The following is a 17660-nucleotide window of genomic DNA, read 5'->3' as shown; positions in this document are numbered from 1 at the left end:
GGACCATCCTGGCAGCAGTGCAGTTTGTGCCCTGCTGGGGGCGGCCAGCTCAGGAGGGAATGGGATCTGAGATGCAGCTTGCCATCCTAGCAGGCCTTGTGTCCTGGGGTAAAGCGCCATCTGCTGGAGGAAGGGGCACCTTTTCCTAACTCACACAGTGGGCACCTAGAAGGTAATTAGAATTGAATTCAAATTGGGTCCCACTACAGTCCAGTACTGAAACTCCAGTACTTTCGCCACCTCATGCGAAGACTTGACTCGTTGGAAAAGACTCTGATGCTGGGAGAGATTGGGGGCGGGAGGAGAAGGGGACGACAGAGGTTGAGATGGCTGGATGGCATCACTGACTCTATGGAGGTTGAGTCTGAATGAACTCTGGGAGTTGGTGATGGACAGGGAGGCCTGGCGTGCTGTGATTCATGGGGTCACAAAGAGTCAGACACGACTGAGCGACTGAACTGATTGACTGACTGACAGTCCATGGGTCACAGACTGAGCAACTCACACACACACACACATACATAGAGCGAAGGGCAACATGTACAAGGACCACAGCATGAATGGTGCCTCTTGGAAATGTACAAAGTGGTGACCTTCTCACTTCTTTTTAGCCCCATGACCTTGGGCATGTTATTTGAGCTATGCAGGTCTCAGTTTCTGCAGCTATATGGTTGCAGTATAAACACAGTTCATTTGTAGGTAGTTGCAGGAATTAAAGTCCTTGTAAATTTATATAATATAAATTTTAAAATATAATAAAATTTTTATACTTAAGACTTGGAAAAAAAAACCTCAGTGTAAATATTTGCCCATTCCCTATGGTTCCTTGAAAAAAAACAATGAGAATGGGGAAATATATCAAATGAGTAATTTTGAAATCTTAATTAATGGATTTTTTAGTTCTTCATCAATGACATGTTTTATAAAATATTATTTGAAATATTTAAAGACATCTACAAGTGAAAAAATATGGTGGAGGAGACTAGGCTTTACACAATAGTTTATCCAGTCCAGTTCTCATTGTAGCTCTAATTCAAAAAAAGAACCATGTATGGACAGACAGTATGTGGGTGTGAGGCAAGGAAGCATGGATCATTCTAGGAAAAATTCTTTTCAATTTTGACTTTACTTTAAAATCACAATACTGTCATCAAGCAAAGCATTTACTAAAAACTGCAATTTTATATATTTGCACTAGTATTATAACTTAGATTTGGGGTTTGTCAATTCCAGTTTTAAAGCAATAAGTGCAAGCTACAAAATGCTACCTGTATTAGGATTCATCTTGAAGAATTTTCCATCGGACAAAAGGAAATATGACAGCTGTCCATTCTTTCCGGAGTCTCTGTCAATTGCTGTAATTTTGCCTATTACCCCTTGGGGCATAGGACTCTCCTGGACTTTCAAAAACAATACATCATGCAAGAAGGCAGGGGAATTGTCATTCTCATCCAGGACATGAACAATTACTGAAGTGCTCACATGTTGTGACAATTTGTCCTCTGGGATCCAGGCAAACACTCTAAAATTATACATTTGCGTGGATTCATAGTCAAGCTGTCGCCGCAAAAAAATCCAACCTGTGAAAGGATGGACGCCAAACGCAGCGGATTCTGTGCTGGGCTCCAACCGGTACACGAGCTGCGGGGAAGCACCCTGCGGGCCCAGTGGGCGGGCCTGGATGCGCAGGACTGGGGTCATTGGCGAGAGCGACTCACTCACTTCCACTTGATAGACCAAATGCTCAAACGTCAAAGACGGGCTTCGCTCCTGTCGCGCGATAATGACTGTCAGCACCAACAGGGACGCCCGAGAAGGAACGCCGAGGTCCTGGGCCACCAGGGTCAGAGTGCACGCCTGCGCCTGAGCTCCGGGCAGGCTCCGGTTGAGGTACACCACGCCGAGCCCCGCGTCCACCGCAAAGAGGCTCGGGCTCTGGCGCGCAATGGCGTAGCGGACGAGCCCGTTGGGCCCGCTGTCTCTGTCTTCTGCACGGGCGCGGTACAAGGCTGTGCCAGGCAGCGTGCTCTGAGACACTGTAACCTCATCGGAGGCTTTGGGAAACACCGGGGGGTTGTCATTGACATCGATGACGGTTATGTTGACCTCTGTGCTGCTGCAGGCGGGGGAGCTGCCGAGCTGTGCCTGGACGGTGAGCACAACCACCGGCTGCGCTTCGTGATCCAGAGGCTTCTGGGTTCGAATGGTGCCCAGCCATGGGTGAATGGAGAACGTGCCGTCCAAATTTCCAGAGGAGATCCTATAAAAAATTGGCTCTGAGGAATCTGAAAAGAAAAAGAGAAAAAGAAAGGACGAAATTAAAGGAGAAGGCAATCACTTTAGGCTAAAAGAACGTACCTACTAGAAACACTAAGAAATGGAAGCACTAATGTGTATCCCATACATGGAGAATACTGTGCAATGTCTCACGTCTTCCTCGGCTCTCCAACGCCTGTTGTAAGTGGACACATGGTCTCTCAAGTATCAGTAGACAAAAGTACTGTCCTGGGACAAGGAGAAAGCCATGGGTTTCACCATCTTCCTTCCCTCTTCTTGAATTAAGTAAAACAGAAAGATACTCAGAAAATAATGTGGATGCCTATATTTGAGGAAGCAAAGTCAAGTATTTCCTACTCCAAGGGATATTCCCCACCCAGGGGTCTAACCCAGGTCTCTTGTATGGAGGGAGACGGCTGCATTGCAGATGGATTCTTTACCAACCGAGCCACTAGGGAAGCCCCTTCTCTACAATAGCTACTGACAAAAGGCGAATACCATCCCCAAAAGTTAAGGAAAGAAGAGGAGATGGATTAGGTTTAGGGTTAGGGAGCAGGATGGGATTCCCTGGTGCCTCAGATAGTAAAGAATCCATCTACAATGCAGGAGACCTGGGTTCAATCCCTGGGTCGGGAAGATCCCCTAGAGAAGGGAATGGAAACCCACTCCAGTATTCTTACCTGGAGAGTCCCATGAACAGAGCAGCCTGGTGGGCTACCTTCCAAGGGGTCTTAAAGAGTCAGACATGACTGAAGGACTAACACTTTCACTAGGGAGCAGGATAAAATCTTTGAACAAGTAATTCACTTCTAGGAATTTTTCTTGCAGAGAAACCTCTACAAGTCATATAAAGATATTTGCTTGAGTACTATTTGGACTAGCAAAAATAATTGTAAATCATTCAAATTGATAGCAAAAAGAAAATGTTTAAATAAAGCATATTTTATACATATAAGTTGAAATACTAGGCAACTTTTTTAAATGAGATAGAATGATGTCCAGTTTCTTGGAAAAAGTTTCACAATACACAAACTGGGGAAGTAGGGGGATGGGGGGAAGGTCATCATAGAACAGCAAATATAGTTGGATGTGTTTTCATAAAATTTTCTTGAAGTGTGTGTGTCTGTGAAATGAGCAGTGGGTTAAAAGTACCCATTACTTTTGTGATTTAAAAAAGTAGGATAAAAATACTGTTGAAAGAACAAAGAGCAGGCCATAGATTGTATGGTCTCAATTCTTTCACGGAGAAAAGGTAAGATTTATTCAACACTGCATTGTTGTGTCTGACTCTTCGCTACTCCATGGACTGCAGCATACGTGGCTTCCCTGTCCTTCACCATCTCTCGGAATTTGCTCAAACTCACGTCCATCGAGTCAGTGATGTCATACAACCATCTTATCTTCTGTTGTCCACTTCTCTTGCCTTCAATCTTTCCCAGCATCAGGGTCTTTTTCAATGAGTCTGCTCTTCGCATCAGGTGACCATAGTGTTGGAACTGCAGATTCAAATCAGTCCTGCCAATGAATATTCAGGATTGATTTCCTTTAGGATTGACTGGTTTGATCTCCTTGCAATCCAAGGGACTCTCAAGACCCTTCTCCAGCACCACAATTCAAAAGCACCAATTCTTTGGTGATAAGCATTCTTTATGGTCTAAGTCTCACATCCCTATATGACTACTGGAAAAGCCATAGCTTTGACTATACAGATCTTTGCCGGAAAAGTAATGTCTCTGCTTTCTAATATGCTGTCTAGGGTAGTCCAGAGAAGGCGATGGTACCCCACTCCAGTACTCTTGCCTGGAAAATACCATGGACAGAGGAGCCTGGTAGGTTGCATGCAGTCCGTGGGGTCACGAAGAGTCAGACATGACTGAGAGACTTCACTTTCACTTTTCACTTTCATGCATTGGAGAAGGAAATCGCAACCCACTCCAGTGTTCTTGCCTGGAGAATTCCAGGGATGGGGGAGCCTGGTGGGCTGCCGTCTATGGGGCCGCACAGAGTCAGACACGACTGAAGCGACTTAGCAGCAGTAGCAGCAGCAGGGTTGGGCTGCAGTCACAATCCACAGTGATTTTGGAGCCCAAGAAAATAAAATCTGTCACTGTTTCCATTGTTTCCCCATGTATTTGCCATGATGTGATGGGACCAGATACACCATGATCTTCGTTTTTTGAATGTTGAGTTTTAAACTAGCTTTTTTACTCTCCTCTTTCAACTTTACAGAGAGCCTCTTTAGTTCCTCTCTGCTTTCTGCCAAGAGTGGTATATCAACTGCATATATGAGCTTATTAAATATCTCCCGGCAATCTTGATCAGCTTGTGCTTAACCAGCCCCGCATTTCACATGATGTATCTGCATAGAAGTTAAATAAGTGGGGTGACAATATACAGCCTAGAAATAGTCCTTTTCCAGTTTTGAACCAGTCCATTGTTCCGTGTTGCTTCTAGACCTGCATACAGATTTCTCAGGAGGCAGGTAAGATGGTCGGTATTCCCATCTGTTTAAGAATTTTCCAGTTTGCTGTGATCCATACAGTCAAGATTTTAGTGTAGTCAATGAAGAAGAAGTAGATGTTTTTCTGGAATTATCTTGCTTTTTCTATGATCCAACCATGTTGGCAATTTGATCACTGGTTCCTCTGCCTTTTCTAAATCTAGTTTGTACATGTGGAAATTCTCAGTTCATGTACTGTTGAAACCTAGCTTGGAGGATATTGAGCATTATCTTGCTAGCATGTGAAATGAGTGAAATTGTGCAGTAGTCTGAACATTCTTTGACAATGCTCTTCTTTAGGATTGGAACGAAAACTGACCTTTTCCAGTTCTGTGGCCACTGCTGAGTTTTTCAAATTTGCTGGCATATTGCGTGTAGCACTTTCACAGCATCATCTTTTAGGATTTGAAATAGCTCGATTGGAATTCCATCACCTCCATTGTCTTTGTTCATAGTGATGCTTCCTAAGGCCCACTTGACTTTGCACTCCAGGATGTCTGGCTCTAGGTTAGTGATCACACCATTGTGGTTATCTGGGTCATTAAGATCTTTTTGTATAGTTGTTCTGTGTATTCTTGCCACCTCTTCTTAATAGCTTCTGCTTCTGTGAGGTCCATACCATTTCTGTCTTTTATTGAGCCCATCTTTGAATGAAAGTTTCCCTTGGTATCCCTAATTTTCTTGAAGAGATCTCTGCTGCTGCTGCTGCTAAGTCGCTTCAGTCGTGTCCGACTCTGTGCGACCCCATAGACGGCAGCCCACCAGGCTCCATAATGTCTAGTCTTTCCCATTTTATTGTTTTCCTCTATTTCTTTGCATTGTTAACTTAGAAAGGTTTTCTTATCTTTCTTTGCTGTTCTTTGGACTCTGCATTCAGATGAGTATAGCTTTCCTTTTCTCCTTTGCCTTTCACTTCTCTTCTTTTCATAGATATTTGCAAGGCCTCTTCAGACAATCATTTTTTCTTTTTGCATTTCTTTTTCTTGTGGATGGTATTGATCACTGTCTCCTGTACAGTGTTACAAACCTCCATCCATAGTTAGTTCTTCAGGTACTCTGTCTATCAGATCTAATCCATTGAATCTATTTGTCCCTTCCACTGTATAATCGTAAGGTCATACCTGATTTAGGTATGATTTAGGACATACCTGAATGGCCTAGTTGTTTTCCCTACTTTCTTCAATTTAAGTCTGGATTTTGCAATAAGGAGTTCATGATCTGAGCTACAATCAGCTTTTGGTCTTGTTTTTACTTCCCACATAGAACTTCTCCATATTCAGCTCCAAAGAATATAATCAATCTGATTTAGGTACTGACCATCTGGTGATATCCATTGTGTACAGTTGTTTCTTGTGTTGTTGAAAGAGGGGGTTTGCTATGATCAGAAAATGTTCCAATAATGGATTTCAATGTAGCATAAGACTTAAGTACTTACTCAAGGACTCTTTAGCTTTCACCGTTCCCACAGGACTATCTTCAGGTACGTCTTCATAAACAGAGAAAGTGTACTTAGGCCTTTCAAATTCAGCAGGTGCCAGAGTCGTCTGGAGAATGTGTATGGTGACTTCAGCATTAGTGACAGATGTGAGCCCACCACCGTCTCGAGCACAGACCATCAGCAGAAGTGTGGTGGATTCCAAATGACTAAGAGTTGATGTTAAGTAAATAATCCCTGATAGGAGAAAGAGAGAATAAAAAGGCAGATAACATGCAACAAATAGGTACGAGCAACATTACACTGACTTGCTAATGCTACTATGATGGTTGCTACTTGAGCGGGCCACAGTATGCTCAGTATTCGGTAAAACATTATGCTGTGCGTGTCTGTGAGGGTATTTTTGGGTGTGACTGAGTCGAGCAGATTGGCTTCCCTGCTGTGCACGGGCCTCCAGTCACGTGAAGGTCTGACTAGAACAAAAGGGCTGGTCCTCCCCCAAGTAGAGGAGATCCCTCTTGCCTGACTACCTTCAGCTTGGCACAGTGGCTGTTTTCCTTTCCTTTTGAATTGAACCTAGACATCTTGGCTCTTCCTGGGTCTTGAGACTGCCAGCCTTGCCCTCGAGCTGCACCGCGGGTTCAGTGGGTCTTGAGTTTATCAACTCACCTGCAGATCTGGGGGCTTGTTAATCTGTTAATCTCTATAATCACAGGCCCAATTCCTTCAGTAAATTCCTTCAATAAATGTATACACACACACACACACATATATATATACACATCTTCATATTTATATATGTCCTATTGGCTCCATTTCTCTGGAGAACCCTAGTACATCCACTTTTCAATCAAAGAACTTGAGAATATTTGCAAAATGATGGTCCAAATTCCACCAAGTAAGAAATATTTCCTAGAGCTTAAACTTTAAGTCATCTTGGAAATATATCAGTTAACCAGGAAATAATATACACTGTTGCCTTCATGAGGCCTTACTATCATATCAGCAGCCCGGGATGAGGGACAAGCAGAGTATATCTCATAACCCAGTGTAGTCTAGGCTAATGCCAGATTGTTGGGTGATCACCATCTGCCCAGGCACCAGACCTTAAAGCCACAGATGAAGCTGAAGTCTTATGTTCTGGGGTATCTGCCTTAGCAAGACCAGAGGGCAGCTCTTTTTCAGGGAACTCCATTCTCTTTGTTAGTGAGAGAATAAAATATTAATGGCTGTGGGTAAGAAAACCTCAAGAAACATTGAAACTGTTAGGTAGGAAGTTAGGCATGAGCAACGAGGGGTTGCCTGGCTGAAAGGAATGCAAGCTTATCTCTAAAACCCATCTCAGACATACCCAAGAGAGCTCACAGATAATGCTACAAAAATAACCACAGAGACATTTCCAACTCCTGCACATACACTCTAGACACACAGTGAATACAAACTTAGCACAGGGGCTTTTCCAAGTAACCTTAGGCAACTAAGGGCCCACTAAGGGTTCACAAATATTCTACAGCTGATTATAACAATAGACTGAATTATGGGAAGATATAAACAACACAGCCTGCTGTTATATAACTTGCAATTGTCAATTGGCTTTGAGAATATGCCCATCTGCATTCCCTTTCATTGACTGGTAGTGGGTACAAGCCCTATTTTGCACAAAGCATAACCCAAAAGAGGAAACGTAAAGTTTAAAAAAGGGGAAGCTAACAGGGAAAAAGAAGACTCCTTTGAGGTCAGCCTGCTCCCATATCTTGGGAATGTCTGTCTAACAAAAGATTTATCTGCTTGAGGTGAACTGGGCTATAACTTATCTGTTGTTTTAAACCCTTTAGACTGCTGTTCCAAATCTTTGCTGCAATGAGGCAAGAATCAAGGAAGAAAAATAAACCGACCTGACAAAACCATAAGGATAATTTAGGCTTATATGCAGAGTGCTTGTCAGAGAAGAAAGTGTAAACGGTTAAGTTGAGGAGAGATCCAGTAATGCTGAGAAAACCAATCATTTATTATTGCCAATACCACCTATTGGTGTGTTAGTGTGGAAACACGAAAATAGGTCGAGCATACCCAGTTTAAGAAATGAAAATGTTAGTTGTATTTAACAAAAAAAGAAACACACACATAAAATGTTAGCATTTACATATAAATAAATGTGGCTGAACCATATGGAGTCTATCACAACACAACTGGCTTTAAGCATTAGTTAAATGAAGGCCTGACTACTGCACTGCAATTTTGCCAGTTTATGAGAAGCTGGCAAAAATATCAGAAATGTTTGTTTTCTAGGCATTAAAAAAACTGACACCCATTTAATTTCTTTCTTTTTTAAAATCAAATCTGCCCTGTTATAACTCCAATTCCTTGTTCCGATGTTCATTAGAAATTTAGTGAATTTGTCTTATTTCTTCTTGGCAAACACATCATCAATAACCGAAGCTAAATATCTCCTCAGACCTGTGCCAGGCACAGCATCTCCATTTTCTTATCTAACATGATTGTATGTCATTTCACTTGCAGTTCCTTTCTCCTGAACATTGTCCCAATTGATCTGGGAACACATGGTTCCAGATGCAATCTGACTATAACAAAGAAGAGCAGAAACATTTTTTACTGGAATACTTTTAAAATAGTAATGTAACCGACATTATCACACCCACATTTGCAGTCATGTTAAAATTGGGGTTCATACTGATTTGCTGGTCCACCAAAACACTCAATATTTCTGTTATTAATTAGCTTCAAACTTTCTTTCTTAAAAAAGTCTATCCTTGATTGAAAAATAAAACTCAAATAATGCAAAAGTATCTGTTTACAGAAGAAAATGAGAAATCTCTCTAACCCAATTATCCCCTATTCTCTGGATATATAGTCTCCTAGAATTAACTCAATTTTAATTATTGGACATTTAAAGGCTTTTATTTTCCACACAGATGGTGTCATTTCCATTATGGCAATTAAAAGATTAATGCCTGCCTCAAGTAGACCACAAGCTGGTCTACCTGCTTTCAGACTGACTCCTTCCATATTATTTTTCATATTGGTATTAGAATAGTCTTCCTAAAATCCAAATCTTGACTTATCAGTGCTTCTCCCAGTTTTCAGGGAAAGTTTAAGTGCCTTATTGTGATAACCAAGCTGCTCAATTAGTACTTTTCCATCTCTGTGGCTCCGTCTCACCACTCATTGCACAGGACCTCGCTCTTGGCACAGAGAACTATATCTAATTTCCAGAATAGATCCTGTTCTTTTCTATCTGGATTGCTGCGTCCCCTCCCTGGAATAACTTCTTCATTTTCTCTGGCAATGATTTGTACTCATATTTTAAAGCACAGCTCTAGGTTCCCCTGGCACAGGGGATCTTCTTCTACCTCCCAGCCTGCTTCAGAGACCGCTTCTCTAGGACCCCGCAGTGGCCTGAGTACATGTACACATAACACACGTGCCACATTGTACTTAACTTTTCTTTAATTGGAGGATAATTTCTCTACAATGCTGCATTGGTTTCGGCCATACAGCTGTCATAACTATATATTAATACATATCCCTTCCCTCTTGAGCCTCCCTGCCATGCACCCCTATCCACCACCCTAGGCCGTCATGGAGCACCAGGCTGAGCTCCCTGCGCTATACAGCTGCTTCGCATTAGCTATCTGCTTTACACATGGTAGTGTATATAATTACCTTACACTTTAATTAATGGTATTTGTCTTTCTTATCATTCATTCACTTATTCATTATTTCACTTATTCATTACTTACTTGTGGTTTCAAAATCAAAAGACAACATTTTGAAAATATATAAAAAACAATTTAATATACATAATAATGCAGAGATCTATAACTAAGATGGAAAGATACAAATAAACCAAAAGTTAAGGTGAATAAGGGCAGATAATTCTTATAAAAAAGAATAAAGCATAAATAAATATGATAATGCTCAAACTCATTAAAAATAACAGAAATACAAAATTAGAAACAACTACCTCCTATTTTCACCTCTAATGTTGGCTAAAACTTTTAGGTAATATTTTGCCAGATTAACAAAGGATGCGGTATCAACATACACTTGCCAAAAGACACTTTGGCAATATTTATCTCACAGTAAATTGTTCTTATTCAAAACTTAGAAATCTACCCTGTACTTACATAAGGGCTCTGAAATAGGAAGTCCTTTGCAATATTGCAAATGGCTTTAATATCCCTCAAGAAAATAATAAATGTTTAAGTCTATTGTAGTATATTAATACAATATAGTAAGAATATTCCATAGCACCCAAAGTTAATAAAGGAAAGATACATGTTTTCATTTAAGAAGGTTTGACATGCTACTGGTGTTGCTTAGTTGCTTGGTCATGTCCAGCTCTTTCATGCCCCATGAAGTGTAGCCCACCAGGCTCCTCTGTCCATGGAAGTTTCCAGGCAAGAATACTGGAGTAGATTGCCATTTCCTTCTCCATTACATGAATATTCTATATAAAAAATGAGTTGTAAAAATGAATCTATATATAATTTAGTATGTTTAAAAAAAAACTTAGTAGTCAAACATTTAAACAATGTATAAATATACAGTGTATTTCTACTGTAAAAAATTCAGGAAGTGTTAAATGAGAATGTTAGATTACAGAATAATATGTAAACTATAATCATAAACACTAGCATGTATACTTTGCATGCACACACACATGCAAAGAAATATGCACACTGGAAAATATGGAAAGATCTGAACAACTATAAAGAGAGCCCATCTATATGGGTTGAGATTACAAGACAACTCACTTTATACTTCTTACGTTACTATAGTTTTAAAGAGCTATGGACTGAATTGTATCCATCTTCAATATGTTGAAGGTCTAACCCCCAGCATAGCCATATTTGGAGCAAAGAAGTAGTTCAGGTTAAATGAGGTCATCAGGGTGGATTCCTGATCCTACGGGATTAGTGTCCTTACAGGAGAAGATGCCAGAGAGCTCTCTGTCTCTCCATTGTGTGAGAACACAAGAGCCCTCAACTGGAGCTAAACCAGCCAGGAACTTGGTCTCAGACTCCCAGTCTCTAGAACTGTGAGAAATTAACATCTGTTGTTTAAAACAGCCAGTCTGTGGTGTTTTGTTACAGTAGCCCAAGCTAGGGCTTCTCTGGCCGCTCAGACAGTAAAGAATCTGCCTGCAATGCAGGAGACCAGGTTTGATGCCTGGGTCAGGAAGGTCCCCTGGAGGAAATGGCAACCCACTCCAGGATTCTTGCCTGGGAAATTCCATGGATGGAGGAGCCTGGTGGGCTACCTTTCCTGGAGTCACAAAGAGTCAGACATGACTGAGTGACTAACACTGACTGAGCCCAAGCTAAGGCAATTAAGTTTGTAAGTAGACATTTTATATGTGTGTGTATATATAAGATACTCATAAAAATATGTGTTTATTATAAAACATTATTCTACCTCTGTTTAGAGCTTGTATACTGGCATACCATAATGAAGCTTTACATTGGACATTAAAACATGCATTTTAAAATAACTGTGCAAAAGTCTTTTCAAAAATAGGATTCTTATTCTGTAAAATGCTTCAAGGATGTACAAGAATGGAAACATCAGAACTAGCAAATGAAGATATTTAGGAGAGCTGTATTCAATTAAATGAATCCCTGAGGTGGAGATAAACATGCTCTGTAGAAATTACCTATATAAAAGTGTTTTAACATGTGATTCCCAGATACAAACAGAAATAATGTTACCAATGCCCAAATTACTAGCAAAATGTGTCCCAACAACATATGGTAAATCAGGAAATGTAATAAAATAAATATCTGTACTATATTCACTCTCTTAGTTGAAAGAATTATCTCTGGCGAGAGTAATCTAGTGTTCAGTGGGCCTCATCTCCAAATTCTGAAACTGGTGTTTTAAATCAAGATAATTTGCTAATGAGATTTGGTAGTCTCAAAGGTTTGACAATGGGGACCAAAAAGAACACATAAGTTGTCTGTGGTTTTTATTAGTCTATGCTTCATGCCACACAGAATGGTATTCCATGCAGCAAGATTAATTTTCTAGTTTTCTAACAAAATTTCACTGATAAATGTCCATCTCATTTGTTATATTACAGATCAACAAATGTGAAGGAAAGGAAAAGAGAAGAGAAAAGGAGACACTGCGGCAAATACAGACAGCTGTGCAAATATAACTTTGTCAAGAACCTTCACACTTAAGAAATACACACTCACTGATCAACAGCTGAATGCCAGTGCTAAATGCCGTGCAGCTAAGGCACTGCATGGTGTTAGCTCTTACAATGAGGGCTTAGCCTGCTACGTCGCTTCAGGCATGTCCAATGCTTTGCACCCTGTGGACTATGGGATTCTCTATGGGATTCTCAGGGAAGAAACACAACTGGAGTGGGCTGCCATCTACTACTCTGGGGGTCTTCCCTATTGAGGTATCAAACCCACATCTCTTACACCTGCCGCATTGGCAGGCAGGCACGTCACATACAGCAGTCATTCACAGACATGAACTCACTGATGGGCAGTGGCAGGAGACCCACTTCCCAAAGGGAAGGGCCTTGTTGAGAAAACATTTTTCAAGGCTTTTAAAACAAATAACACTGTATAAGAGCCTGACCATACAAGGTAAATATTTCTAGTTTTAGTTTTTCAAAAGGTTTTTAAAAGAAGATGCCCATTATCTTACTACTTCAGGTGTCATTTCACAGACATCTCAGAAGTATGTCCTTTGTTCTAGAGTGTCTGCATTAAGATAATTTACATTCACATATACGCATACACCTATGTATGTGTGTATACATAGATACATACATGTCTATACATACTTACATATACTTATATTGTGTACATATATACATAATTATATATATGTCTATATATAAAATATATAAGTATTAGAAACTCCTCTGCAATGATGGGATGGTCAGTTTTACATATCAGGAAATCTTTTCAACAATACCAAGTGCCAAGTACTGTCTCCATACTATCACAAATTGCACTGACTTCCGTGAATGCCCACAGATTAGTCACCTAAATCTATCATGGATTTATCCTCTTCATCTATAAATTAGGATGATGATAATCACCCAGCAATCTCAGACACAATTAGTTACTCTCTGAAAATGTCCAATTCTTGTATTAACTATTTTAAAAAGCCCCAAATTTTAGGATTTCTAAGATTTTTCAAAAACTTTTATTAAACAAAAGCATGATACTTCATTAAGAACAACCACTCAAAAGACGGCACAACTGATAAATACACTTGTCTAGATGTTCAGGACAAAACAGTGTGACAGAAAGCCCTGAGGGCCACTGGGCCATGTATTAGTAGGTGCGCCTGCTTATCTCCATATCCTCTTTTGTGTATTTAAATAGATGATGGGTACTTCTGTCAGTCAGGAACCAATCAGGGAAACAGAAACCACACTGAGAATGTTAGAGACCATACAATTAAAAGAACCAAAGACACCCGTGTGAAGTGAACGTGTAAGTCGTTCAGTCATGTCCGACTGTTTGCAACCCCACGGACTATAGCCCGCCAGGCTCCTCTATCCATGGAATTCTCCAGGCAAGAATACTGGAGTGGGTTGCCATTCCCTTCTCCAGGGGATCTTCCCCATCCAGGGATCGAACCTGGGTCTCTTGCACGGCAGGCAGATTCTTTACCATCTGAGCCACCAGGCAAGCCTGACCACACATGTATGAGAAGCAAAACCCATAAGAAGTGGAGAACGGGCAGCACTGCATGGAGCAGTGGGCTTCTCCGGGGCTGCAAGGACAGAGAGGAAGAGGCAGTGGTACTAGCTCTGCCTCAAGGGAGAGGAAGGGCTCTGGGGTGGCGCTGCTCGGATGGTACCCAGTGCCCAGGGCAGCTCCTTGCAGCTGATATCCAAATGCCTGAGAGAGTGACTCATGGCTGGTGTTCAAACCTTCAAGGGCAAGGCCAGCAGGCACTTAGATTGCCTTTGAGAAGTCACAGTGAGGATAGTACTCACCACCCCAGGGCACATTGCAAGGTCAGTGCAACTGATGGGCAATTATGAAGGGAATGCATTCTCATACATGGGAAAAGGAGACACTGGTAATTACATACATACGTGACATTTTTTAATAAGGAGAGACAAAGATAAAATCTTACAGCAGCAACAAGAGAAGAAAGACTGAGAACCCATAATGGAATAATTCTTTGACTTCTCAATGGCAATGACAGAGGTCAAAGGATAAAGCAATATTGTGAAATTTATGGAAGAAAACAATTGCCTATTCAAAATTTTCTACTCAGATAAGCTATTTTAAAGTATGAATACTGGATCAGTCAGAATTCTTCAGAGAAACAAAAACAAATAGTGGAAATGACAGAGAGACAGCGATGTGGGAGAGACGATAGGGAATGAGGGGAAGAAGGAATAGACATAGAGAGACTAGAGAGATTTAAGGAACCAGCTCATGTGGGGGTTGGCAAATCTGGAATTCAGGGCTGGCCAGCAGGTTAGAAATTCTTGCAGGAGTCGATGTCACAGTCTTGAGTCGGAATGCAGCCTAAAGGTAAAATTCCTTCTTCCTGGGGGTATATCAGTCTTCTCTTTGAAGGCCTTCAACTGATAAGATGAGGCCCACTCATATTATGGAACATTTTTTGCTTTACCCAAATATTACTTAGTTAAGTGTGAATCACATCTTAAAAACTCCTTCACAGTAATATCTAGACTGGTGTTTGATAAAAAACTAGGTACCATAGCCTAGTCAAGTTGACACATAAAATTAATTATCACAAGCATAAAATAAGGCCAGGACAGATAGACAATTTACCTCTTACAAATCATCACTAAAACAATTACTAAAGGGAACACTGTTGTGATACTAAATACACTGACCACCTCCTCCCTGAGAGCAAGTGCTACTAGAAATATAAAAACATATAAAATATATTCTTTTAAATACAGCAAAAAAATGGCAGTAAAATATTAAGTGATGCACCTAGAGTGCATACAGCATGAATTCAGCTTTGACCTTCAGAGTATTTACCAAATCCCAGTGTCCCTGAATTTTTATTTTAATGACTTCGTGGAACTCAGGAGGCAGAACACAAGACCAGGGCCTTTGGGGATGAGGGCAGTGTTGAGAGGGAGTGTTCCACAGGAGTTCCTCCAATAAAATTAGATCCACAAAGCTTTCAATGTAAGAGGAAGCTAGACATACATCCCTGCCTGCCAAGTGAAAATGAGCGACTTGAAACCTGGTGTTCTAAACAGAGGAGTAAAAATGTCCTTTGAGAATTCATAAACATAAGTAGTAGTAGTTTTTAGCCTGAATTCACAATAAAGGATGATATGAAAAATTTCAAGTCAAGAATTTAGTTGAAAACAATATAGATTTTTCCTTCCCTAGGGTGCTTAGCCTCTTGAGAAACCTGTATGCTGGTCAGGAAGCAACAGTTCAAACTGGACATGGAACAGCAGACTGGTTCCAAATAGGAAAAGGAGTATGTCAAGGCTGTATATTGTCACCCTGCTTATTTAACTTCTATGCAGAGTACATCATGAGAAATGCTGGGCTGGAGGAAGCACAAGCTGGAATCAAGATTGCTGGGAGAAATATCAATAACCTCAGATATGCAAATGATACCATCCTTATGGAAGAAAATGAAGCAGAACTAAAGAGCCTCTTGAAAGTGAAAGTGGAGAGTGAAAAAGTTGGCTTAAAGCTCAACATTCAGAAAACAAAGATCATGGCATCCGGTCCCATCACTTCACGGCAAATAGATGGGGAAACAGTGGAAACAGTGGCTGGCTTTATTTTGGGGGGCTCCAAAATCACTGCAGATGGTGACTGCAGCCATGAAATTAAAAGACACTTACTCCTCGGAAGGAAAGTTATGACCAACCTAGACAGCATATTAAAAAGCAGAGACATTACTTTGCCAACAAAGTTCTGTCTAGTCAAGGCTATGGTTCTTCCAGTAGTCCTGTATGGGTGTGAGAGTTGGACTATAAAGATAGCTGAGCGCCAAAGAATTGATGCTTTTGAACTGTGATGTTGAAGAAGACTCTTGAGAGTCCCTTGGACTGCAAGGAGATCCAACCAGTCCATCCTAAAGGAGATTAGTCCTGGGTGTTTATTGGAAGGACTGATGTTGAAGCTGAAACTCCAATACTTTGGCCACCTGATACGAAGAACTGACTCATTTGAAAAGACCCTAATGCTGGGAAAGATTGAGGGCAGAAGGAGAAGGGGACAACAAAAGATGAGATAGTTTGATGGCATCACTGACTCAATGGACATGGGTTTGGGTAGGCTCCAGGAGTTGGTGATGGACAGGGATGCCTGGCGTGCTGCGGTTCATGGGGTAACAAAGAGTCAGACATGACTGAGCAACTGAACTGAACTGAACTGAGGATGCTTAGGCAAGGGAAGCACAAATACTCTTCAGAGGAACCCAACTTCATCCCTGGGATTAAAAGAATTCTCTCAGATAAAGATTCAAGCCCACAATAGAAAATCACACAACACATGAGGAAATATGTTAATATGAGTTAGACTCATTACTAACAGCAGATTTGGACTGGGAAAGACTTCAAAATGGACAAAATGCTCTAGTTAAAAGAGAGAAATTACTCAACCATATGTTGTTTATAAGAAACACAACTGAAACCAAAAGATACAGGCAGGATGTGAGTAAAAGATAGGGGACTATATGTTGCCTCCACCCTCACGCCCCTTGCCTTTTACAGTCTATCTTATCTATGCCAGCCCCTTGCTCTTGGACCGGAGCCCCAGCTCTGGTTATGCTATAATCTTATTTTTGCCTTTCCTAACAATTTCGTGAATTTGATCCACAGTCCTTCCTACTGCTTAGAGTTCGAATCATTTCTCTGGCTTCGTACTAGGCTCTTCTTATAGTCTCTGAGAGATCTCAAAGGGTGTCCTGGGCCACCTGCATTAAAATCATCTAGATTACTTGTTAAAAAAAATTTTTTTTCAGGCTCTTACCTAGATATCCTGATGTCTAGAAAGATTATTAAAATTAAAAGACTCTTGCTCCTTGCGAAGAAAGCTTGGACAGCAAAGAGACCAAACCAATCAATCTTAAAGGAAATCAATCCTGAATATTCATTGAAGGACTGATGCTGAAGCTCCAATACTTTGGCCACCTGATGCGAAGAGCTGGCTCATTGGAAAAGACTGAAGGCAAAAGGAGAAGAGGGTGGCAGAGGATTAGATGGTTAGATAGTATCACCAACTCAATGGACATGAATCAGAGCAAGCTCAGAGAGATAGTGAGGGACAGGGAAGCCTGGCATGCTACAGTCCATGGGCTTGCAGAGACATGACTGAATGACTGAAAAACAGCAAAAAAGACATATTACAGAAGTGGGAAAGGATGCTGGAATTGAATTTCTAAAGATCTCTACTGGTAATTCTCATGTGTTCTAAAGTTTGAAGACCC

General features: G+C 40.9%; 1 protein-coding gene across 1 annotated transcript in view; it reads right to left on the bottom strand.

The window, feature by feature from the left end:
- The window catches only part of DCHS2 (dachsous cadherin-related 2), a 344197-nt gene that overhangs the window by 144296 nt on the left and 182241 nt on the right, over positions 1–17660 (bottom strand). Inside the window, exons 4-5 of the mRNA XM_068990276.1 lie at positions 6213–6449; positions 1269–2285 (exon numbers count right to left, since the gene is read on the bottom strand). Coding sequence (XP_068846377.1) covers positions 1269–2285; positions 6213–6449 — 1254 coding nt within the window. The remainder of the gene's footprint in view (positions 1–1268; positions 2286–6212; positions 6450–17660) is intronic.

The sequence above is a fragment of the Capricornis sumatraensis genome, chromosome 17 (assembly GCF_032405125.1).
Source record: "Capricornis sumatraensis isolate serow.1 chromosome 17, serow.2, whole genome shotgun sequence".
Classification (NCBI taxonomy): domain Eukaryota; kingdom Metazoa; phylum Chordata; class Mammalia; order Artiodactyla; family Bovidae; genus Capricornis; species Capricornis sumatraensis.
Note: the sequence above shows the minus strand (reverse complement) of the source record. Positions and strands in the feature narration are given on the sequence as shown.